The sequence below is a fragment of the Pongo abelii genome, chromosome 18 (assembly GCF_028885655.2).
Source record: "Pongo abelii isolate AG06213 chromosome 18, NHGRI_mPonAbe1-v2.0_pri, whole genome shotgun sequence".
NCBI lineage: Eukaryota > Metazoa > Chordata > Mammalia > Primates > Hominidae > Pongo > Pongo abelii.
In genome coordinates this window covers 24,723,981-24,749,452 of record NC_072003.2, presented here as the reverse complement: position 1 = coordinate 24,749,452, position 25,472 = coordinate 24,723,981, and the positions used below count along the sequence as shown (strand labels likewise).

At 44.2% G+C, this 25,472-nt stretch overlaps 1 protein-coding gene and 1 pseudogene across 3 annotated transcripts in view; both read left to right on the top strand.

The window, feature by feature from the left end:
• LOC112131810 (bMERB domain-containing protein 1-like) overlaps positions 1-18,377 on the top strand; it is a 51,968-nt gene extending 33,591 nt beyond the window's left edge. For all 3 annotated transcript variants that reach the window (XM_054533623.1, XM_054533624.1, XM_054533622.2), the window contains exons 3-5: positions 5,375-5,489; positions 7,309-7,391; positions 17,563-18,377. In XM_054533623.1, the coding sequence (XP_054389598.1) occupies positions 5,375-5,489; positions 7,309-7,391; positions 17,563-17,672 (308 nt within the window). In that variant the 3' untranslated portion in view covers positions 17,673-18,377. The remainder of the gene's footprint in view (positions 1-5,374; positions 5,490-7,308; positions 7,392-17,562) is intronic.
• A 4,389-nt stretch (positions 18,378-22,766) lies between these two features.
• Positions 22,767-25,356, top strand: LOC100445720 (ubiquitin-protein ligase E3A-like; annotated as a pseudogene).
• Positions 25,357-25,472: the final 116 nt, after the last annotated feature.

Genomic DNA, 25,472 nt, shown 5'->3' with positions numbered 1-25,472 from the left:
TGAAGTGATTCTCCTGCCTCAGCCTCCTGAGTAGCTGGGATTATAAGTGTGCGCCACCACCAAGCCCAGCTAATTTTTGCATTTTTAGTAGAAACGGTGTTTCACCATGTTGACTAGGCTGGTCTTGAACTCCTGATCTCAGGTGATCTACCTGCCTCAGCCTCCCAAAGTGCTGGGATTACAGGTGTGAGCCACCATGCCCAGCTGAGCATTGGTAATAATTTTTTTTTTTTTTTGAGACAGAGTCTCGCTCTGCTGCCCAGGCTGGAGTGCAGTGGTGCAATCTTAGCTCACTGCACCCTCCGCCTCCCAGGTTCACGCCATTCTCCTGCCTCAGCCTCCTGAGTAGCTGGGACTACAGGTGCCTGCCACCATGCCCAGCAAATTTTGTTTTTGTATTTTTAGTACAGACTGGGTTTCACTGTGTTAGCCAGGATGCTCTCAACCTCCTGATCTCGTGATCTGCCTGCCTCGGCCTACCAAAGTGTTGGAATTACAGGCTTGAGCCACCGCGCCTGGCCAGCATTGGCAATTTTTAAAGCTTCGCACATGATTGTGATGAGCAGTGAGGGTTAGGAACCACCAGGCCTGTTCCACTCTCTCATTTCACGGTTCTCCAAGGATTAGTCTGGCTGAAAGGTACAGAAACCCATCCAAGCTTATGTAAGCACAAAACAAACAATTACTGGAAGGACAGTGGAATCTCCTGAAGCCCTAGGGCATTACATTCATTTCCCAGAGCTGCCTAACAAATTGGTGCAAACTGGATGGCTTAAGCAACCGAAATGTATTCTCTCTCAGTTCTCATGTATTCTCTTTCAGTTCTGGAGGCCAGACATCCAAAATCGAGGTGCCAACAGGGCCTTGTTCCCTGCTAAGGCTCTAGAGGAGACTCCTTTGCCTCTTCTTAGCTTCTGGTAGTGTTAGTGAAATAGTGTTGTTGACTGGGGGTAAATACCCAAGGTTCGTTGCCTCTCTCCAAGCAGATTAAGGACACAGACACTGACATACAGAAGAGTGAGTTTAGGAGTGGAGGTTTAATAGGCAAAAGAAAGAGAAAGGAGAAAAGCTCTCTCTGTCTCTCTCAAGAAGTCCCTGAATGGGAATTCTGGCCTGTGGTGGAGTGCACCAAATTTTACAGACAAGCTTGAGGTGGTGTCTGATTTACATAGGGCCCACAGATTGGTTGGAGCAGGTGTGACATTTACATAGCACGTGGGGAAGGCTGGCCACTCCACCCTAATCAACTAATCTTATTATGCAAATGGACTTTACACTTGGGTGGTGCCATGTTGTCTTCTCCTTACTGTACACATGGCTGGCAAAGAGAAGGGAGCGTGGAGCCACCATTTTGAACATACCTAGACCAGGTAGCCTTTTCCTATGGGCACAGCTGCCAGCATTCACCTGTGTAAGCTTCCAGCTCCCTTGACTATGTCTACAGCTCGATTTTACCGGCTGCTCCTTGTTAGAAAAGAAAATGATTTGGGGGCTGCTTTTCATTAAAAGGAAAACGTTAGTGAGGACTTCCTTACCCTATCTGCCTAAATAATTTCTTCTTAACTCCTGTATCATTAGCAGTAGCAAATCCATACGAGTCTGAAGCAACTTGGTTTTTGCCTCCTCAGAGGAAATAATTCCACCAGTGGGCATAAGGCAGAGTGAGAGACCGAGGCAAGTTTTAGAGAAGGGCAAAAGTTTATTACAAGTTTTAGAGCAGGAATGAAAGGCAGTAAAGTACACTTGGAAGATGGCCAAGTGGGTGACTTGAGAGATCCAAGTGCACCACTTGACCTTTGATTTGGGGTTTTATATGTTGGCATGTTCCAGGGTTTTATGTCTCTCCTCCCTTCCTTTTTCCTCAGGGCAGGTTGTGCGCATGCACAGTGGCCTGCCAGCGCTTGGGAGAGGCCGCAAACACAGTGTATTTACAGAAGTCATGCGCCTGATCATTTGAGATGTTTTTCCCTCACCAGTTGAGTGTTCCTAGAGGAATGTCATATAACAGTTAGACTCCGCCATTTTGCCTCTTAATGTGCATGCTTGAGCCCAGTTGCCCAACTCCTGAGATCTCATTGGGAAGCCGCTGATCACTTCAGGTGTTTTCTATCTGTTGGGAGATGTCCTTTCCCTGGCACCAGCTGTGACCAGTTATTATTTTAGAGAGACAATTTTAACAACTGCCGGACATCACCTGATGGTTGCCTGACAGTCCTTGGGGGGAAATCCTCTCTCCTTTCTTGCTCATGGCTTCCTGGCTACCTACTCTAACAGTAGCACACACAATCCTTGGCATTGCTTGCCTTGTAGTTACACCACTTCAGTCTCTGCCTCCATCTTCACATGACCCTGTGTGTGTCTGTGTGTCTTCTCCTCTTCTCCTCTTTTTTTTTTTTCTAAAAGACAGGGTCTGGCTGTGTTGCGCGGGCTGGTCTAGAACTCCCAGGCTTAAGTGATCCTCCTGCTTCAGCCTCCCAAGTAGCTGGGATTACAGGTACAGGCCACCATGCTTGGGTCTCTTTCCTCTTCTTATAAGGACAAAAGTCATTGGGTTTAGGGTCCATGCTAATAAGTATGACCTCATTTTAGCTTAACTATTATAATTACATGTGCAAAGCAACTTCCAAATTACTTTGGAAATAGAGTATTTCCAAATAGAAGAGATATAAACTGGGGAAAACTATTTCCAAATAGGGCACACACGAACTTTGGGGGTGCCTTAGTCTCTGTGGCTTGCTCTAGACTGGGGGCTTGTAAACAACATTTATTACAGTTCTGGAGGCTGGGAGGTGCAAGATCAAGGTGTTGGCAGATGCAGTGCCTGGTGAGGGCCTGTTCCTTATAGATGGTAACTTCTCACTGTGTCCTTGTGTGGTGGAAGGGGCAAACAAGCTCCCTCGGGCATCTTTTATAAGGGCACTAATTCCATTCATGAGGGTTCTACCCTCATAATCTACTCGCTTACCAAAGGCCTCATTTCTTAATACCATGACCATGGAAGTTAGGATTTCAGTGAGTGGCACCTGTAGGCAAGTGGAAGATGATGGGAAAGGTATGTAGCACACATGCACGTGAGCAGCACTGGCCAATGACTTGGATACTTGGGCTAGTCATAGGTCTGTGAGCTGACGCAGGCCCCTTGTGTGAGTAGGTGGTTTCTCCTGGGAGTTGCTGCAGCTGAGGCTGGGGAATGCCTCTATTGGTGAGTGACATAAGACGTGGATGAATGGCTTGGAGACAGAGGTTTGCAGATGCTGGGGGCCCAGCCAGTTGTTCGGTGATTCTGGCTAAGATCTAGAGAGCAGTGGAGGGCACTTGGGAAAGTCAGAGTGCTGTCAATGGTTATTTGGAGAGTAAAGTCACACCACGAGCTCCTGAGTGAGCAGGGTCCTGGTGAGTTGATGGGTGTTGGTGTATGCTTGGAGAGGGCAGGGAGTGGCTCTGTGGTGCTGACGAGTGATTTGGGGAATCAGACCCGACCCACAAGACTTACCACGGCAGGAGCAATGACACCATCATCCAACGCACCAATGGCTGGGAATGGGGAGTGGCTGGCAAGCCCATTGCCCTTCTTCGTGCAGTGGTGGACTCCTGGTTAATGAGAGAAACCAACTTTCTCTCCTATCCAAATATTATGTTCTCCTTACCCTTGGTTATGCTTCCAGATCCAGAAGAAATGATCAACGTCAGTCATGGGCAGGCAGACAAGCTGTCCCACGTTTTTTAGCCTGAAGGGATTTGAGCAGAAAGAGCCCAAGTGGGTTTAAGTTTTTGCTTTCTAATTTTCTCAAACCTCATCTTCAGGCCTCTCTCTTTTTTTTGTTTTTTCTCTTTGGCATCCTAGCACTTAGTGTTTTGGGACAGGGTTAATGTCATCAGCATGGATGATTTTCTTCTGGTAAATTGGTTTACCCTCACCAAAGGAAAAAAAAAAAAACTAGTTCCCTCCCAGCACCCCTATCTGAGCCTCTTCTCACCTCCTGCCTTTGCGGAGGCCCCTGGCTTTGTCATGACCATTTACTGAAGGCTCTCAGCCAAGGCCGAGCACTCCACTAAGCCGTTTACTAACATGACTGCATTTCAAAATTGTATTTTATTTTATTTATACGTCCAGGGTACATACGCAGGATGTGCAGGTTTATTACATAGGTAAACGTGGGCCATGGTGGCTTGCTGCACCTATCAGCCCAACACATAGGTATTAAGCCCAACATGCATTAGCTATTTTTCCTGATGCTCTCCCTCCCCATGCTCACCCAGGCCCCAATTTTTTTTTTTTTAACAGTCAGGGTCTTTCTCTGTTACCCAGGCTGGAGTGCAATGGTGCAATCATAACTCACTGCAGCCTTGAACTCCTGGGCTCAAGAGATCCTCCCACCTCAGCCTCCCAAGTAGCTGAGACTACAGGAACACTCCATCACACGTGGCTAATTTACAAAGAAAATTTTTGTAGACATAGGAGGGTCTCACTCTGTTGCCCAGGCTGGTCTTGAACTCCTGGCCTCAAGTGATCCTCCTGCCTTGGTCTCCCAAAGTGCTGGGATTACATGTGGCAGGCACTATGCCCAGCCCATTACTCCCATTATAAGCCTCACTGTGTATTTTACAGATGAGAAAACTGAGGCTTGAAGAAGTCAAGTTGCTTCTCCAAGTTCACCCAGAGGGTGGAAGGGCAGAGTCAGGACTCCAATCAATCCTGGCTGCTCAGCTCAAGTGCTTTTTTTTTTTTTGAGACAGAGTCTCACTCTATCACCCAGGCTGGAGTGCAGTGGTGCGATCTCAGCTCACTGCAAGCTCCACCTCCCGGGTTCATGCCATTCTCCTGCCTCAGCCTCCCGAGTAGCTGGGACTACAGGCACCTGCCACTACACCCAGTGAATTTTTTGTATTTAGTAGAGATGGAGTTTCACTGTGTTAGCCAGGATGGTCTTGATCTCCTGACCTCATGATCTGCCCGCCTCGGCCTGCCAAAGTGCTGGGATTACAGGTGTGAGCCACTGCGCCTGGCCAGCTCAAATGCTTTTAGTGGTCACCCTCTCATCTGTCTCTCTGTAGTTTTTTTTTTTCTTTTTTGAAACGAAGTCCATTCTGTTGCCCAGGCTGGAGTGCAGTGGCGCAGTCTCAGCTCACTGCAACCTCCGCCTCCCAGGTTCAAGCAATTCTCCCGCCTCCCAAGGTGGTGGCTGACAGCCTCCTGAGAAGCTGGGATTACAGGCGTGTGCCACCAAGCCTGGCTAATTTTTGTATTTTTGGTAGAGATGGGGTTGTTTCACCATGTTGACCAGGCTGGTCTCAAACTCCTGACCTCAAGTGATCTGCCCACCTGAGCCTCCCAAAATGCTCATCTGTCTCCTTGTTGATGTCTTCTTTCCAGAAAAAGAAAAAACCAAACTGCAGAAGCAGAGAGAGGATGAGCTAATCCAGAAGATCCACAAACTGGTGCAGAAGAGAGACTTCCTGGTGGATGATGCGGAGGTCAAGCGGTTACGGTGAGTGCACTGCGGGTACCCACACACTGGGCTGTAGGACCGCAACCTTCTGCTTCCTTCCAGAACCCATCTTCTGCTCCTGGGACTCATAGCCTTGCCTAACAGGCATGGCCTTGACCCACAGTCTCTGGACACTGAATCCCAAGGAACCCTAGCCTTCTGGCTTGAGAACTCATTTCGTATATAAGAGAATTTCCAATCTGTGCCTCTTGAGGGAATGTTGTTCCAGGAAGTGACCAGGGAGGAGTCACATCCCATAACACATGGCAGAGCTTCCTTCACATCCTGCCACTCCTCAAGGCAATGTCTTGAAACTTCTGCTATCAGTTTCTACCGAAACTCTGCCACCTGAACTGACTTGCTCCCAACTTCTGCCCTCCCAACCTCCCAGCTTTGTTCTCCACTTTCCCTTCCCCTGAGTGGCGCCAATGCCCTTTTCTAAGTATCAGGGTCTTCTCTTTGCATCTGCTGCCTTGACCTGGATAACCACAGCCCTGGAGCTGCAGTGTAAAAATATGTTGTAAATGTTGAAAATGTGGAAAGCTGTACATGTTGGTTCTTGATTTTTGTTTTCTCACACCAGAGCAAAGCTTTTAGGGCCTTTCACAAGGAAAGAGGCCCTTCCAACCCATAGGGCAACGTGCTCTTTATTGTCTGTGTCCTCAGAGACCTTTCTTCAAGGGTCCTGGGACTAGCAATTCCACTGCCCTTCTTCATGCTGCAATGGACTTCTAGTTAATGAGAGAAAGCAACTTTCCCTCCTATCCAAATATTATATTCTATGGCCGGGTACAGTGGCTGACACACCTGTAATCCCAGCACTTCTGGGAGGCCAAGGCGGGTGGATCACCTGAGGTCAGGAGTTCAAGACCAGCCTGGACAGCATGGTGAAACCCCATCTCTACTAAAAATACAAAAATTAGCCGGGCGTGGTGGTGCATGCCTGTAATCCCAGCTACTTGGGAGGCTGAGGCAGGAGAATCATTTGAACCTGGGAGGCAGAGGTTGCAGTGAGCCAAGATTGTACTAATGCACTCTAGCCTGGGTGACAGAGTGAGATTCCATCTCAAAAACAAAACAAAACAAAAAAACACAAAAAACTACAACAAATATTATATTCTCCTTACCTCCGGTTCTGCTTCCAGATCTAGAAGAAATTATCAATGCCAGTCCTGGGCAGACAGACAAGCTGCCCCAACATAGTGAGACCCTCCTATCTCTATAATTCTTTTTTAATTAACTGGGAGTGGTGGAGTGCTCCTGTAGTCTCAGCTACTTGGGAGGCTGAGGTGGGAGGATCTCTTGAGCCCAGGAGTTCAAGGCTTCTGGGAGTTATGATTGCACCATTGCACTCCAGCCTGGGTGGCAAGGAAAGACCCTGTCTCTTTAAGGCAGTTCAGCAAGTCTGCACCCACCTACTTTATCTTGGTGATCCTTGGAAGAGCTGGAGTGACTTGCTCTCTGAGACCTGCCTCATACTTTGTGGGAGCACAGGTGAATAGGGTGGCTTCAAAATACAAGGTCAGGAGAGGTGCTGCCTCACTCACTGACCCCCCAGCAGGGTCCTGTAATGTCCCTGCCTCTGCCCTGGGGTCACTTACCTACCTCTGGGTAAGCATTTAGACCATCATTGATATGTGTCTCTGGTTCAGAGCAGGTTCATCAGATACAACATATACTGTGCACGCATAACACACAACAACATATATGCACCATCCACAAAGCCTGTTGCTTAACCTATTGGTTTATTTCATTGGTTCCTTGATGCTTTCCTTGCTTGCTGTATATCTTCTTTTCTTTTACCCATCTACTTTCACAGGGAGCAAGAAGAAGACAAGGAAATGGCTGATTTCCTGAGAATCAAGTTAAAACCTCTAGACAAAGTAACCAAATCTCCAGCCAGTGAGTATATGCATTATTCATTCCCCTCCCCTACAAGAGAGAAAATATATTTCAGGCCAGGTGCACAGTGGATCACGCCTGTAATCCCAGCACTATGAGAAGCTGAGGTGGGTGGATCACCTGAGGTCAGGAGTTCGAGACCAGCCTGGTCAACATGGTGAAACCCCATATCTACCAAAAATACAAAAATTAGCTGGGCACGGTGGCACATACCTGGAATCCCAGCTACTTGAGAGGCTGAGGCAGGAGAATTGCTTGAACCCGGGAGGTGGGGGTTGCAGTGAGCTGAGATTGGGCCACTGCACTCCAGCCTGGGTGACAGGGTAAGACTCTGTCTAAAAAAAAAAAAGGCCATTTCAGAGAAGTCTGGGAGCCGTCAGAGGCACAACAAAATGCTTTCTAGAGATCAGATCTAGAGATCAGATTTCAGCATGGGATGACAGCTGGCAGGACCAGCCTCACGGGCCTGCAGGCAGTTGCCTGGGGCCTCATGCCTGACCAGTCTCACGGGCCTGCAGGCAGTTGCCTGAGGCCTCATGCCTAGAAGGGTGCCATGCTTGGTTTAATGTTCTCCTGTTGCTGTCTAGAAATTGTTAATATGTTTGGAACATGGGGCCCTACATTTTCATATTGCATTGAACTCTGCAAACTATGTACCTGGTCCTGGTAGTTGTTCCTCCCTAATTGCAAAGTTTGGTGCATTTCATAGAAGGAATTGGGTAGCCACTGAGGCTCAGGGAGCTCTGGCCTCTGTTAGGTCTGGAATCTCTGGAGAAGCCAGAAGCCTATGTCTCAGAATATTAACCTCATGAGATCCTCAGAGCAAAGAGGGTTTTGTATGAAATAAGTTTGAGAAATGCTGTTTACTTGAACCTGTATTTGGAGAGTCCCAAAGTCCATTAGGATATTAAAGTGATGATGGATCCTGCTGTCAAGAAACTGTCTTTTCTTTGTTGACCCAGCGTTTCTCAAATGTGTTTAACTGCTGTATTAGTGAGGCCTCTTTCAGTTATAAGAAATGGATGTCTGGCTGGGTGCGGTTGCTCACGCCTGTAATCCCAGCACTTTGGGAGGCCGAGGCGTGTGGATCACAGGTCAGGAGATCGAGACCATCCTGGCTAACACAGTGAAGCCCCGTCTCTACCAAAAATACAAAAAATTAGCCGGGCATGGTGGCGGGCGCCTGTATTCCCAGCTACTCGGGAAGCTGAGGCAGGAGAATGGCATGAACCGGGGAGGCAGAGCTTGCAGTGAGCCGAGATCACGCCACTACACTCCAGCCTGGGTGACAGAGTGAGACTCCATCTCAAAAAAAAAAAAAAAAAAAAAAAAAGAGAGAAATGGATGCCCAATTCAAACTGGTCTAAGCAAAAAAAGGAATTTGTTGGAGAAAGAGCAACAAGAACTAGAGCCTCAAGGACTGAACACTATTACCTCCCCTCCTTTTCTTCTTTTTCTCATCTCTGCCTCTCTTTGCATGTAAGCATCATTTTTTTCCTACAATACAGGCCTTCTCTATGGGAACAGAACCCTAGAACCATAGCTTAGCAACTCTGAGGCAATACCACAGATTCTTTTCCCTGGGATTGAAATACGTAAGTCTCAGGGAAACATTCTGATCAGCCCTTCTTGGATTATGTTCCCACCTCTTAGATCCATTACCATCACCAAGAGGCTGGGGGTACTGGGATTGGCCAGGAATGTATAACATGCCCACTCCTGCAGCCACAGGGACATGAGCTGTTAGAGGAAGAGGGACTTGAAATCTTCAGCTGCCACTGTCTATAAAACTACAAACCCAGTTTTCATTAACATCCTGTGAAACATGGTTGGAGGGAGTAAGGAAAGAGAAGGGCAATGATCTCTTCTGCTGGCTCCTATAACCACAAGGCATGTGATCACTGCCGAAGGCCAGCATCCTCCTCAATGGACCCTTTCATGAAAGGCAAGGTAGAAAAACTCCACTTAGCAGCATGGAGGAGGAGCAAGGAAACTTGCCTTCTCTATTGGATTATGGGTGGAAAAAAGAAATGATTCTAGCAAGAAATCAAAACCCCAAGCATGCACCACATGCAAGGGGCCAACTTTACACTACTCATCTGGTACTGGAATTCCAAGTTGAAAAATAAAAACTATTGTAAAACCTGTAAAATTCCTTCGGAGTACCTGGGATTACAGGTGTGTGCCACCGTGCCCGATTCATTTTTGTATTTTTAGTAGAGACGGCATTTTGCTATGTTGGCCAGGCTGGTCTCAAACTCCCGGCCTCAACTGATCCACTCTCATTGGCCTTCCAAGGTGCTGGGATTATAGGCGTGAGCCACCACAACTGGCTCAGTAAGTACATTTTTTATTATCAAAAAAGGGTAGTGTATGATTGGCGTATTCTGTGTAGAATGTATTTTATTGGTGTCTTCTATTTTTGTAATTTCTGAGTTAAGTACTTTTTAATGGATGCTTTTTAGTTTTGGGCAGATTCAGTTGACTAAAGCACCTCATTTCCCAGATGCATGAAAGAAAATATTTGGCTCCTTTTCCAATTTCACACTGATGTTATTTTGTGAAAATCAGTGCTTTAAGATAAATCTTTATACTTTAAGGTAAACATGAGAAACTTGATCTAATATTTAATATTTATTCAGTTCTACACTTTATTAACTTCTACACCAGCAGATTTAAAAATTATGTAACTATCTCAAGAAGTTTCACTTGGAATGGTTCATGCTTGTAATCCCAGCATTTTGGGAGGCTGAGGTGGGAGGACTGCTTAAGGCAAGGAGTTTGAGACCAGCCTGGGCAATACAGCAAGATCCCATCTCTATTTTAAAGAAAAGTTTCACTTTGGGATGCCAAGGCGGGCGGATCACAAGGTCAGGAGATCGAGACCATCCTGGCTAACATGGTAAAACCCCATCTCTACTAAAAATACAAAAAATTAGCCAGGCGTGGTGGTGGGTGCCTGTAGTCCCGGCTATTCGGGAGGCTGAGGCAGAAGAATGGCATGAACCCGGGAGGTGGAGCTTGCAGTGAGCTGAGATTACGCCACTGCACTCCAGCCTGGGCAACACAGCGAGACTCCATCTCAAAAAAAAAAAAAAAAAGTTTCAGCAAATTCCACCTAAGAATTCCACCAGAGTTCTGTTGTCTCCAATGTCATCTTCCACAGATTTCAAGTTGTGAGGCCCTGAACTGTTAATTTATCTTGAGAATGTATATTTAAGCTTAAAGACTATATACCTAAAAATTGAGCATATAATTTGTATAATTTGTTTATGTAAGTTTCTGTAAGTCGTAAGTATGTAGTTTCCAAGTGTATAATTTATCTGAATGTAATAGGCATTAATATATTTTACATTATTGGGACCAGAGTACAGAAATTTCTAAATGGTTTATAAAATAACTAGTTATTTGCGTTGTTGTAAAAGTAGTTAATACAATGGAAAAACTCGTAATAAGAATATACATTTTAACATCAAAAAGTTTACCCAAGGTAATTATAAGTACTACCTGGCAAAACTTTACAGAAGCTGTGGTATCACTTTTATGATGGAAGAATAGTGTTTGCATTTTGTGTAAAAGTACTTGGGGCTGGGCGTTGTGGCTCATGTCTATAATCCCAGTGCTTTGGGAGGCGAAGGCAGGTGGATCATCTGAGCCCAGGAGTTTGAGACCAGCCTAGGCAACATGGTAAGAGCCTGTCTCTTCAAAACCTACAAAAATTAGCCAAGCACGGTGGTGTGAGCCTGTAGTCCCAGCTACTTGGGAGACTCACGCACGAGGATCTCTTGAGCCCAGGAGGCAGAAGATGAAAAAATAAATGGATGCAACTGAATGAGATGAGGTCTCTCTTGAAGGAGAGAGCAAAAGAGATTTAAATAATAACAATTATAATAAGGCTGGGTGCGGTGGCTCACACTTGTAATCCCAGCACTTTGGGAGGCCAAGGCAGGCAGATCGGTTGAGGTCAGGAGTTTAAGACCAGCATGGCCAACACGGTGAAACCCTGTCTCTATTAAAAATACAAAATTAGCCGGATATGGTAGTGCATGCCTGTGGTCTCGGCTACTCAGGCGGCTGAGACAGGAGAATCGCTTGAACCTGGGAGGCATAGGTTGTAGTGAGCCAATAAATATAAAAAGTATTAGAGTACTAACAGAGGAAAGTTTCCACTGATCACCTTTTAGCTTTAAATAATGCAGAAGCACTTGCCCAGTTTATTGTAATTAAAAATCATGCATCATTCACAATTTATCAGTCTTTTTTGTTTGTACAAAAACTAATACAAGTTATTCTCTTTTATCTGTACTGTGATTGGTTTGGTGAGAGGTAATTAGGCCACTTGAGAGTTTGTGTGTGTTTAAAATTTTCTGGTCAGGCACGGTAGCTCATGCCTGTAATCCCAGCACTTTGGGAGGCCAAGGCGGGTGGATCACTTGAGCTCAGGAGTTCGAGACCAAACTGGGCAACATGGTGAAACCCTATCTACCAAAAATACAAAAATTAGCTGAGTGTTGTTTCTTGTGCCTGTCCTCCCAGCTACTTGGGGGGCTGAGGCAGGAGGATGGCTCAAGCCCAGGAGGCAGAGGTTGTAGTGAGCTGAGATCATGCCACTGCACTCCAGCTAGGGCAACAGAGCAAGACTCTGTCTAAAAGAAAAAAAAGAAAGAAAAGAAAATTAACTTTGGTATTTCAGGTTGTATTTAAATGGGGACTTCACATGAACTATGTTCATTACAGTTGACCAAGTTAAGTGTAGACAGTCTCTTTAATAGAGAGATTATCTGGAACTGCAATTTCTAACTCATACATCATTGCTACAAATCTTATTTGTTTACTGTTTCTCTTCGAAGGACCGTCAGTCATCCTTTAAAATTCATTTGAAGCTCTGAAAAGATATTTTTTGTTACATGGGCAATTTACTTTTAGTACAGTAAAATGTTATGTGAATTTCTACAGTATGTTTGCCAAAATGAATTATATCTAGAATATGCTTAACAATATATTCTGGAGGCAGCTTTCATTTGAAATTAGGTTCATCTTCTGAGAGTATTAAAAAGTTAATGGGTTTTTGTGCCTGAAGATTTTGATGTTGCTTTTGGCTACATTTAATCCACTTTCACCCATAAGGTTTAGCATCTAAAAAAAGTAAATCACTGCTAATGCAATTAAAATGCATTATGAAATGCATTTCTGTCCAGGCTGGAGTGCAGTGGCACAATCTCGGCTCACTGCAAGCTCCGCCTCCCTGGTTCACGCCATTCTCCTGCCTCAGCCTCCCTAGTAGCTGGGACTACAGGTGCCCGCCACCACGCCTGGCTAATTTTTTTTTTTTTTAATGAGGCGGAGTCTCACTCTGTTGACCAGGCTGGAGTGCAGTGGCGCGATCTCGGCTTACTGCAAGCTCCGCCTCCCGGGTTCATGCCATTCTCCTGCCTCAGCCTCCCCAGTAGATGGGACTACAGGTGCCCGCCACCACACCCGGCTAATTTTTTCTATTTTTTTAGTAGAGGCGGGGTTTCACCGTGTTAGCCAGGATGGTCTCGATCTCCTGACCTTCTGATCCGCCCACCTTGGCCTCCCAAAGTGCTGGGATTACAGGCGTGAGCCACCGCGCCCGGCCCCGGCTAATTTTTTCTTTTTTCTTTTTTCTTTTTTTTTTTTTAACAGCCCAGAGGTCTTTTATTTATTTATTTATTTTAACACCTATTATGCCATGCATTCATAGGGAATAGGTTCCAGCACTCAGGCTCCTTCCCATTGGTTCTCACAAAGTGTGCTTCTCTAGGTGGAGCAGGCTGGCACTTTAGTTGAACCCAGGTACCTTTCTCTTTGGCTTCCTTCTTTTTCTGATCATTTTCCTTCACGCGTTTCAGGAAGCTATCTCGGCTCTTAAGAGTGCTTAATGTGCTCAACACGCACATTAATTCTCTTGGCAAGAATCTTGCCCTTCACTTGTTTGTTTACAATAATGCCAACAGCATGCTGGGTAACATTGTAGACTCTTCCAGTTTTGCCACGATAACACTTGTGGGGCATTCCTTTTTGAACAGTACCCATTCCCTTGATGTCTACAATATCACCTTTCTTATAGATTCACATATACGTGGCCAAAGGAACAACCCCATGTTTTCTAAAAGGCCTAGAGAACATACATTGGGTGCCTTTCCTCTTTCCCTTTGTGTTCATCATTTTGGCAAATTACTGGAAGATGGCGGTTCCGGCCAAAAGGGCAATATTTTCTATTTTTTAGTAGAGATGGGGTTTCACCATGTTAGCCAGGATGGTCTCAATCTCCTGACCTCGTGATCTGCCTACCTCGGCCTCCCAAAGTGCTGGCATTACAGGTGTGAGCCACCGCGCCTGGCCATGAATTGATATTATTTTATTATCTTTAAAGCAAAATTAGGAATGCCTTTGTTCTCCAGATATTGGGATATTTGGACACTCCCAAGTCTGGGTCTGCTTAGTAAACATTATTAATTTGTTCCCTTAACTGTAAGCAGCCAGCAGCTAGGACTGCTTACCTTTCTGGGAATGCAGCCCAGGAGGTCCTAGCCTCATTTTCCTAGCCTTCAATCAAAATGGAGTCACTCTGGTTTGAATGCCTCTGACAGTACTCTATGTCAATAAAAAGAATTAAGCTCTGTAAAATATTTTAAGAGGTTTATTTTGAGCCAAATATAGGTGACCAAGGCCTGAGGCACAGTCAAGACAGCCTGAGAACATGTGCCCAAGGTGGTTGAGTTACAGCTTGATTTTATACATGTTAGTGGGACAGAAGTTACAGGCAGACATCAATCAATACATGTAAGGTGTACACTGGTTGGGCCCGCAAAGATATAACTAGAAGCAGCGGGCAAGCAGGGCTGGAGGTGGGGGAAGGTTACTAGGTCATAGTTGGATTTAAAGATGTCCTGATGGCAATTGGTTGAAAAGGTTATGCTCTGCAGTCTGAAGTCTGCAGAAAGAAATGTTTGTAGTGAAGATAAAGGGGGTTGTGGAAGCCAAGGTTCTTGTTACGTAGATGAAGCCCTCAGGTGGCTGACTTCACAGAATAGATGATAAATATGTCCTATCAGGCCCTAAAAGGTGCCAGCTTAGTTAAATCTCTCCCGGATGAGGGAAAGACATGGAAAGGGAAGGAGATTCTCTATAGAATGTAGATTTTCCCCAAAAGAGATAGCTTTACAGGGCCGTTTCATTTCATAATACGTTAAAATAATATATTTTGGCATAAAATACTTTGATTTCTTTCAGGGCTTATTATCTGTCCTGACTAGGATCAGGCTATAATTTGGTATCTTATTGCTACAAAGAGTCTGTTTTGTCCGTCTTAAGGCCTCTTTTTTTTTTTTTTTTGAGTTGGAGTCTCACTCTGTTGCCCAGGCTGGAATGCAATGGCATGATCCTGGCTCACTGCAACCTCCGCTTCCTGGGTTCACGTGATTCTCCTATCTCGCTGGGATGACAGACGTGCACCACAATGCCCAGCTAATTTTGTATTTTTAATAGAGACCTGGCTTCGCCATACTGGCCAGGCTGGTCTTGAACTTCCGACCTCAGGTGATCCCACCTTGGCCTCCCAAAGTGCTGGGATGACAGGCATGAGCCACTGTGCCCAGCTTAACATCTCTGTTTTAATGTTAATGCTGGTCAGTTGTGTCTGGATTCCAGAGGGAGGAAGGTAGAATGAGGCATGTTGACACCTCCTCTTCCCATCATGGCCTGAGCTGGTTTTTTCAGTTTACTTTGGAATGTCCTTGGCCAACAGGAAGGGTCCATTCAGTCAGATTGGGTGGCTTAGAATTTTATTTTTGGTTTACATCTAAACTATCACAGCAGCCAGGTGCGGTAGCTCACGCGTGTAATCCCAGCACACTGGGAGTTTGAGGCAGGGGGATCACCTGAGGTCAGGAGTTCTAGACCAGCCTGACCAACATGGAGAAACCTCTGTCTCTACTAAAAATACAAAATTAGCCGGGCGTGGTGGTACATGCCTGTAATCCCAGCTACTCGGGAGGCTGAGGCAGGAGAATCACTTGAACCTGGGAGGCGGAGGTTGTGGTGAGCTGAAATTGTGCCATTGCACTCCAGCCTGGGCAACAAGAGTGAAACTCCGTCTCAAATAAATAAATAAATAAATAAACAAACAAACTATCACAGCATAAAGTAGGAGAGATATTTCGTTACTGTCTAGTTAAACTGGTTAATGCACAAAGGAAGTCTGGAAATTCCAGTTTTAAAGTAAAATTTTGGACATTGTAGGATTATTTGGCATAGTTGTGATGTTTGTTCCTGCATTATGGTTTTGTTGTCAGGGCAGCCTTTAAGGACCTGTATATTTTCTTCTAGACTCTATATATTCCCTGTATTAGTTCCATGGTCAAACTGGCAAATTTTACCATAGGTATAAATAATAGAGGATGTGGAAGAATAGTGAATAGTGTCAGAGATAGTTAAAAGTCCATACAATAGTAGAGAAGGTAATAAGTAATAGTGGCTTGAACTAAATATTTGTTGAATAAATTTTTTAAAAAACAGGCTACCTAAAATTTGTGTTGAAGATATGAATGAATGAAGTTTCCACACCCTTATGTGGAGTCCTGATGAGTAAGCAACAATAAGGGTCCCCAGGTTGGGGAGAGCCCCAAGTTAAGGAGAATAATGAACAATTATTCTATGAACAATTGTTAGAGACAGCTAATCACAAACACCCTGCAGGCACAATGACCTCATTCCACATGTAGCACCCTTCAGCATGACCCTATAAAACTTTCCTCTAGCCCTTGCCTCTTTGCAGATAGCCCCTTCTCTGCTGAGCTGCCCATTGCAACCTTGCAAAATATTTTCATAATTTCTCTAATAAATCTGCCTTTCTTTACCTACAACTATCTTGGTAAATAGCTTTACCACCTGCAAAACCGATCCTAGGTAGTTGCTACCTGTTATGGTTTGGCTGCATACCCACCCAAATCTCATCTTGAATTGTAGCTCCCATAATCCCCATGTGTCGTGGGAGGGACCTGGTAGGAGGTAATCGAATCATGGGGGCAGGTTTTTCCCATACTGTTCTCATGATAGTGAATACATCTCACTAAATCTGATGGTTTTATAAAGGGCAGTTTCCCTGCACACGCTCTCTTGCCTGCTGCCATGTAAGATGTACCTTTGCTCCTTCTTTGCCTTCCACCATGATTCTGAGGCCTCCCTAGCCTTGTGGAACTATGAGTACATTAAACCTCTTTTTCTTTATAAATTACCCAGTCTCGAGTATTTCTTCATAGGAGTATGAAAAGTAACTAATACACTACCCGAGACACCTTAGGAGATTTGTAATAGCTGTAATGCCAGGTCCACCATATTTTTAGCATAAAGCAAATGTTTACCCATGATATGACTGCACAGGCTTTCAGCTGGAGCCATAGCAACTCAAGTAGTAACCCTATCTTAGTCTGATTAGAAGTAAATATTAGTCTAGGTATGGTGGGAAATGCCTGTAATCCCAGTACTTTGGGAGGCTGAGACAGAAGGATTGCTTGAGCCCAGGAGTTTGAGACCAGCCTGGACAACATGGAAAAACCCCGTCTCTACAAAAAATACAAAAATTAGCTGAGCGTGGTGGCACACACCAGTAGTCCCAGCATCTTGGGAGGCTGAGGCAGGAGGATCTCTTGAACCCAGGAGGTGGAGGCTGCAGTGAGCAGTGATCATGTCAGAGGCATGTGAACCAGAGCAACTCCATTTAAATAGGAGCTGGGAAAAATGAAGCTGAAACTACTGGGCTGCATTCCCTGATGGTTAAGGCATTCTAAGTCACAGGATGACATAGAAAGTCAGCACAAAATACCAGTCATAAAGACCTTGCTGATAAAACAGGTTGCAGTGAAGGAGCTGGCCAAAACCCACCAAAACCAAAATAGTGACAAGAGTGACCTCCCATCATCCTCACTGCTACACTCCTATCAGCACCATGACAGTTTACAAATGCCGTGGCAACATCAAGAAGTTACCCTATATGGTCTAAAAAGAGGAGGCATGAAAAATCCACCCCTTGTTTAGCATATCATCAAGAAATAACCATAAAAATGGGCAACCAGCAGCCCTCACGGCTGCTCTGTCTATGGAGTAGCCATTCTTTTATTCCTTTACTTTCTTTTTCTTTTTTTTTCAGATGGAGTCTCACTCTGTTGCCCAGGCTGGAGTGCAGTGGTGCAATCTCAGCTTACTGGAAGCTTCGCCTCCTGGGTTCACGCCATTCTCCTGCCTCAGCTTCCAGAGTAGCTGGAATTACAGGCGCCCACCACCACACCTGGCTAATTTTTTTGTATTTTTAGTAGAGATGGGGTTTCACCGTGTTAACCAGGATGGTCTTGATCTCCTGACCTCGTGATCCACCTGTCTCGGCCTCCCAAAGTGCTGGGATTACAGGCGTGAGCCACCGTGCCCCTCCTCCTTTACTTTCTTAATAAACTTGCTTTCACTTCACACTGTGGGCTCACCCTGAATTCTTTCTTGTGCGAGATCCAAGAACCCTCTCTTGGGGTCTGGATTGGGACCCCTTTCCTGTAACTATCATGCCACTGCACTCCAGCCTGGGCAACAGAGCAAGGCCCTGTCTCAAAAAAAAAAAAAAGTAATATGACTTAATACATTCATTTTGGAAGGTAAGTCTCTTAAAATAGGCCTTTCACTGGGAGAAAATGGTAAAAATACTCCCTGGTAATTCAAGAATTGGAGACTCCTGAGATGCTGCTCATATTAGCTGAACACTTACCAATACTTCACTTTTTTCCATATATGCTCAAGGAACAAGTGCTATTTAAAGTGTTTCACTCTGCTGTGCTAGGTGCAAGACTATAAAGGGTGTGAGGATCAACACTTTTATGAAAATCAATGTCATTCTGAATATAGTTTGAGATGCTAGTGCAAAGGAAGCTCTTGGTATACGGAAAAAGTATTCAACAATAAATTAGGCATAGTTGCTTCCATTTGCTGCCTCATGTACTTTTTTTTTTCATGGCTAAAGTGATGAAATGTCTATGATATTTTAGATTGGCAGTTGAAACTAGCGGTCCTCAGCGTGCTTTCTATGACACCTACAAGGTTTGAAGACTTTGATTTCATATTAAAAATCTGGGTTTCAGGCTGGGTTTGGTGTTGCACGCCTGCAATCCCAGCACATTGGGAGGCTAAGGCGGGTGGATCACCAGAGGTGATGAGTTCGAGACCAGCCTGGCCAACATGATGAAACTGTCTCTACTAAAAGTACAAAAATTAGCCAGGCGTGGTGGCATGTGCCTGTAATCCCAGCTACTCGAAAGGCTGAGGCAGGAGAATTGCTTGAACCGGGGAGGTGGAGGTTGCAGTGAGCCAAGATCGTGCCACTGCACTCAAGCCTGGGCAAGAGAGCAAGACTCCATCTCAAAAAATGAATACACAAATAAATAAAATCTGGGTTTCAGGCCAGGTGTGGTGGTGCACTTCTGCAATCCCAGCACTTTGGGAGGCTGAGATGGGCAGACAGCTTGAGCTCAGAAATTCCAGACTAGCCTGGGCAACATGGCAAAACCCCATGTCTACAAATAATACAAAAAAATTAGCTGGGTGTGGTGGAGTGTGCCTGTAATCCCAGCTACTTGGGAGGCTGAAGTGAGAGGATTGCTTGAGCCTGGAAGGTTGAGGGTACAGTGAGCTGAGATCACACTCCTACACTCCAACCTGGGCAACAGAGCCAGACGTTGTTTCAAAAAAAAAAAAAAAAAAAAAAAATTCTGGGTTTCTGGCATCTCAAAAAAAAAAAAAAAAAAAAAAAAAAAGGAAAGGTCTGGGCACACGGCTGCTACAGTCCTCTATTAAGCAATGTGCCGCAGCAGGGGTCCCTGACCCCTGGGCCATGGACCTGTACTGGTCTGTGGCATGTTAGGAACTGGGCCACAGAGCAGGAGGTGAATAGTGGGTAACAATTGAAGCTTCGTCTGTATTTCTGGCCGCTCCCCATTGCTTGCATTGCTGCCTGAGCTCTGCCTCCTGTCAGATCAGCAGCATCATTAGATTCTTACAGGAGCATGAACCCTGTTGTGAATTGCACACATAAGGGATCCAGGTTGCATATTCCTTATGAGAATCTAATCCCTGATGATTTGAGGTGGAACAGTTTCATCCCAAGACCATTACCGTCCTGAGCCCCATCCCTTGCCATCTGTGGAAAAATTGTCTTCCACAAAGCCGGTCCCTGGTGCCAAAAATGTTGGGGACTGCTGTGCTTTAGAATGTGCCATGAATCTGCAGCCTCTATTATATAGTTCCCTATAGACTTTGCTTCCTACCGTCTTACATTCTGCTCTATAGGCATTTGAGTTTGCAACCCTTGTTTTTGTTAGTATGCTATGCTGGTGACATTGACCAAATGACCACACATTAATTATAAGCTTAGTTGGTGAAGACCTCAATGGAATAACGTGACATAAGTACTGTGACAATACTTCTTGCATGTATCTGCAGGTGGAATTGTAAACCTGGTGATCTGAGATGGTCTAATTCGATCTTCCTATGTATCTCCTTATATTAATAGTGGTAACATTTGAGGTGGTGATTCAGAGTTTCAATGCCTCTTCTCATGGCAAAAACAAATGTTTTCCTTCTGAATCAGCATTAACCTAGATGTTACTGTGGATCAAAATTAGACTGTACATTTTCAACCACAGAAATATTGGGCAGTAAAAATTTTTCTTAATATTGATTGCCTACGTAGGTTGTGTAATTAGCATATGTTTATAGTTCTGTGATTTATGCGTGGCTGCTACAGAGCCGGAGGGGGTAAAGCAACAGTGTTTTCTCAGTTGTGTGAGCAGCATTACATTTTAATGAACAGGTAATATTAAACTGGGCTGATGAGAGTTGCAAAAGACTACTTTAAAGTTCATATGGAACCAAAAAAGAGCCCGCATTGCCAAGACAATCCTAAGCCAAAAGAACAAAGCTGGAGGCATCATGCTACCTGACTTCAAACTATACTACAAGGCTACAGTAACCAAAACAGCATGGTACTGCTACCAAAACAGAGATATAGACCAATGGAACAGAACAGAGCCCTCAGAAATAATACCATACATCTACAACTATCTGATCTTTGACAAACCTGACAAAAATAAGAAATGGGGAAAGGATTCCCTATTTAATAAATGGTGCTGGGAAAACTGGCTAGCCATATGTAGAAAGCTGAAACTGGATCCCTTCCTTACATCTTATACAAAAATTAATTCAAGATGGATTAAAGACTTAAATGTTAGACCTAAAACCATAAAAACCCTAGAAGAAAACCTAGGCAATACCATTCAGGACATAGGCATGGGCAAGGACTTCATGTCTAGAACACCAAAAGCAATGGCAATAAAAGCCAAAACTGACAAATGGGATCTAATTAAACTAAAGAACTTCTGCACAGCAAAAGAAACTACCATCAGAGTGAACAGGCAACCTACAGAATGGGAGAAAACTTTCACAATCTCCCCATGTGACAAAGGGCTAATATCCAGAATCTACAAAGAACTTAAACAAATTTACAAGAAAAAATCAAACAACCCCATCAAAAAGTGGGCAAAGTATATGAACAGACACTTCTCAAAAGAAGACATTTATGCAGCCAACAGACACATGAAAAAAATTCTCATCATCACTGGCCATCAGAGAAATGCAAATCAAAACCACAATGAGATACCATCTCACGCCAGTTAGAATGGCAATCATTAAAAAGTCAGGAAACAACAGGTGCTGGAGAGCATGTGGAGAAATAGGAACACTTTTACACTGTTTGGTGGGATTGTAAACTAGTTCAACCATTGTAGAAGACAATGTGGTGATTCCTCAAGGATCTAGAACTAGAAATACCATTTGATCCAGCCATCCTATTACTGGGTATATGCCCCAAGGATTATAAATCATGCCGCTATAAAGACACATGCACACATATGTTTATTGTGGCACTATTCGCAATAGCAAAGACTTGGAACCAACCCAAATATCCATCAATGATAGATTGACAAATATACACCATGGAATACTATGCAGCCATAAAAACGGATGAGTTCATGTCCTTTGTAGGAACATGGAGGAAGCTGGAAACCATCATTCTGAGCAAACTATTGCAGGGACAGAAAACCAAACACTGTATGTTCTCACTCATACGTGGGAATTGAACAATGAGAACACTTGGACACAGGGTGAGGAACATCACACCCTGGGGCCTGTCATGGGTGGGGGGAGGTGGGAAGGATAGCATTAGGAGATATACCTAATGTAAATGACGAGTTAATGGGTGCAGCACACCAACATGGCACATGTATACATATGTAACAAACCTGCACGTTGTGCACACGTACCCTAGAACTTAAAGTATAATAAAAATAAATAAATAAATGAACTGGGCTGATGAATCATATTACAGTAATTCAATATTTCACTTGTAAGGTCCCTGAGGTTTACAGAAGGAAATCTTTTCTAATAATAAGAAGAGTGAGGCATGTGCTTTGGTCTTTATTTCCTAGTGATACGATCCTGGGTAAGGAGCTCAACTTTTCTCTGCCAAAATTAAATGAGGATTAAATGAGATCATATATGTGAAGGTGTGAAGGACAGTGCCTGGAACATAGTAGGATCAATCAATGTTAGTATCTCTAAAATAGAGATTGAATCTGAAGATCCACAAAGTGGTAGAACCGATCTTAAGATTCCCAAATGATAGAATTGTTGTTTATTTGCCTAAGTAGTATGATATTACTTATTGTATGCCCAGGGGATCCTTTTTTTAAAAATAATGTTTATTTATTTATTTTGAGACAGAGTCTCACTCTGTCCCCCAAGCTGAATGCAGTGGCACCATTTTGGCTCACTGCAACCTCTATCTCCCCGGTTCAAGCAATTCTCCTGCCTCAGCCTGCTGAGTAGCTGGGATTACAGGTGTGCACCACCATGCCTGGCTAATTTTTGTATGTTTAGTAGAGACGGGGTTTTGCCATGTTGGCCAGGCTGGTCTTAAACTCCTGACCTCAGGTGATCCAGCTGCCTCAGCCTGCCACAGTGCTGGGATTACAGGTGTGAGCCACCGCGCCCGGCCCTAATGTTTTTTTTGTAGAGATGAGGTCTTACTATGTGGCCCAGGCTGGTCTTGAATTCCTGGACCCAAGTGATCCTCCCACCTTGACCTCCTGAAGTGTTGGGATTACAGGCATGAGCTACCGCGCCCAGTTCCCTGCTTAAATAGTTTTAAGGGGGAGAAGAAAGAAAAAGATTGATTTTCTTCCCTTCCACTACCAAGACAGGCAAAACACACCAGAATACTTTTTTCTTCTTTTCTCTTCTTTTCTTTTTTTGAGGCAGAGTATCCCTCTGTCATCCAGGGTGGAGTGCAGTGGGGCGATCTTGGCTCACTGCAAGCTCCACCTCCCGGGTTCACGCCATTCTCCTGCCTCAGCCTCCCGAATGGCTGGGACTACAGGTGCCCGCCACCACGCCCGGCTAATTTTTTGTATTTTTAGTAGAGACGGGATTTCACCGTGTTAGCCAGGATGGTCTGGATCTCCTGACCTCATGATCTGCCCGCCTTGGCCTCCCAAAGTGCTGGTATTACAGGTGTGAGCCACCGTGCCCGGCCGTCCCTTAATTTTTTAAGATAAATTCACATACCACAAAACTTACCATTTTATTTTCTCTCTCTTCCTTTTTTTTTTTTTTTTTGGCAGGCTGGAGTGCAGTGGCCCTATCGTGGCTCACTGCAACCTTGAATTCCTGAGCTCAAGAGATCCTCCCACCTCAGCCTCCCGAGTAGCAGTAGCTGAGACTATCAGTGCACACCACCAAGCCTGAGTGATTACAATACTTTTTTCTATTTCTTTTCTGTTTTTTCGTAGAGATGGGGTCTTCCTATTTTGTCCAGGCTGGTCTGGAACTCCTGCCCTCAAAGGATCCTCCTGTCTAATTCTCCCAAAGTGCTGGGATTACAGGCATGTGCCACTGTACAAGCCAAATGCACCCCATTTTTTTGTGTACAATTCAATGGTTTTTAATATATTCACAAAGTCATGGAACCATCACACCTATCTAATTTCAAAATGTTTTCATCACTCCAAAAAATAACCCCATATGGGAGGCCGAGGTGGGCAGATCACTCGAAACCAGACTGGCCAACATATTGAAACCCCGTCTCCACTAAAAATACAAAAATTGGTAGGGCATGGTGGCGCACACGTGTAGTCCCAGCTGCTCGGGAGGCTGAGGCAGGAGAAACCCTTGAACCCGGGAGGCGGAGGTTGCAGTGAGTCCAGATCGCGCTATTGCCCTCCAGCCTGGGCGACAGAGACTCCGTCTCAAAAATATCTAATTAATTAATAAAAATAAAATAAAGTCATAAGCAATAAATTTAACAGTCGAAATCTAGTGAATGATGATGATGCCATTGTTGCTGCTTCAAAGTGCTTGAAAATGGTTTACTATGCAAATGCAGTGGGAGGGGAAGTGGACACAAATCACAATAAAGATGAGGAGGAGCCCATCCCTGAGTCCAGTGAGCTGACACTTCAGGAGCTTTTGGGAGAAGAAAGAAGAAACAAGAAAGGTCCTCGAGTGGACCCCCTGGAAACTGAACTTGGTGTTAAAACCCTGGATTGTCAAAAACCACTTGTCCCTTTTGAAGAGTTTATTAATTAACCACTGAATGAGGTTCTATAAATGAATAAAGATTATACTTTTTTCAAAGTAGAAACAGAGAACAAGTTGTTTTATGACATGTCCCTTTATATTGAATGCTGTCACAAAGAATTTGGGATTATATTATGACAATAGAATTCGCATGTACAGTGAACGAAGACTCACTATTCTCTACAGCTTAGTTCAAGGACAGCAGTTGAATCCATATTTGAGACTCAAAGTTAGACGTGACCATATCACAGATGATGCACTTGTCTGGCTAGAGTTGATCGCGATAGAAAATCCTGCAGACTGGAAGAAGCAGTTGTATGTGGAATTTGAATGAGAACAAGGAGTTGATGAGGGAGGTGTTTCCAAAGAATTTTTTCAGCTGATTGTGGAGGAAATCTTCAATCCAGATACTGGTATGTTCACATATGATGAATCTACGAAATTGTTTTGGTTTAATCCATCTTCTCTTGAAACTGAGGGTCAGTTTACTCTGATTGGCATAGTGCTGGGTCTGGCTATTTACAATAACTGTATACTGGATGCACATTTTCCCATGGTTGTCTACAAGAAGCTAATAGGGAAAGAAGGAACTTTTCATGACTTGGGAGACTCTCACCCAGTTCTATATCAGAGTTTTCAAGATTTATTGGATTATGAAGGGAATGTGGAAGATGACATGATGAGCACTTTCCAGATATCACAGACAGTTTTGGTAACCCAATGACGTATGACCAAAGGAAAATGGTGATAAAATTCCAATGACAAATGAAAACAGGAAGGAATTTGTTAATCTTTATTCTGACTACATTCTCAATAAATCAGTAGAAAAACAGTTCAAGGCTTTTCGGAGAGGTTTTCATATGGTGACCAGTGAATCTCCCTTAAAGTACTTACTCAGAACAGAAGAAATTGAATTGTTTATATGTGGAAACCGGAATCTACATTTCCAAGCACTAGAAGAAACTACAGAATATGACGGTGTCTATACCAGGGACTCTGATCTGATTAGGAAGTTCTGGGAAATTGTTAATTCGTTTACAGACAAACATAAAAGACTCTTCTTGCAGTTTAAAATGGGCACAGACAGAGAACCTGTAGGAGAACTAGGAAAATTAAAGATGATTATACCCGAAAATGGCCCAGACAAGAAAGGTTACCTACATCTCACACTTGCTTTAATGTGCTTTTACTTCCGGAATATTCAAGGAAGGAAAAACTTAAAGAGAGATTGTTGAAGGCCATCACATATGCCAAAGGATTTGGCATGCTGTGAAACAAAACAAAATGAAACAAAAAAAGGAAGAAAAAAATTTAAAACCTTTAAAAAATATAACAACGGGGATAAATTTTTGGTGGAGATAGTGTCCCAGTACAAAAAGGCTGTAAGAC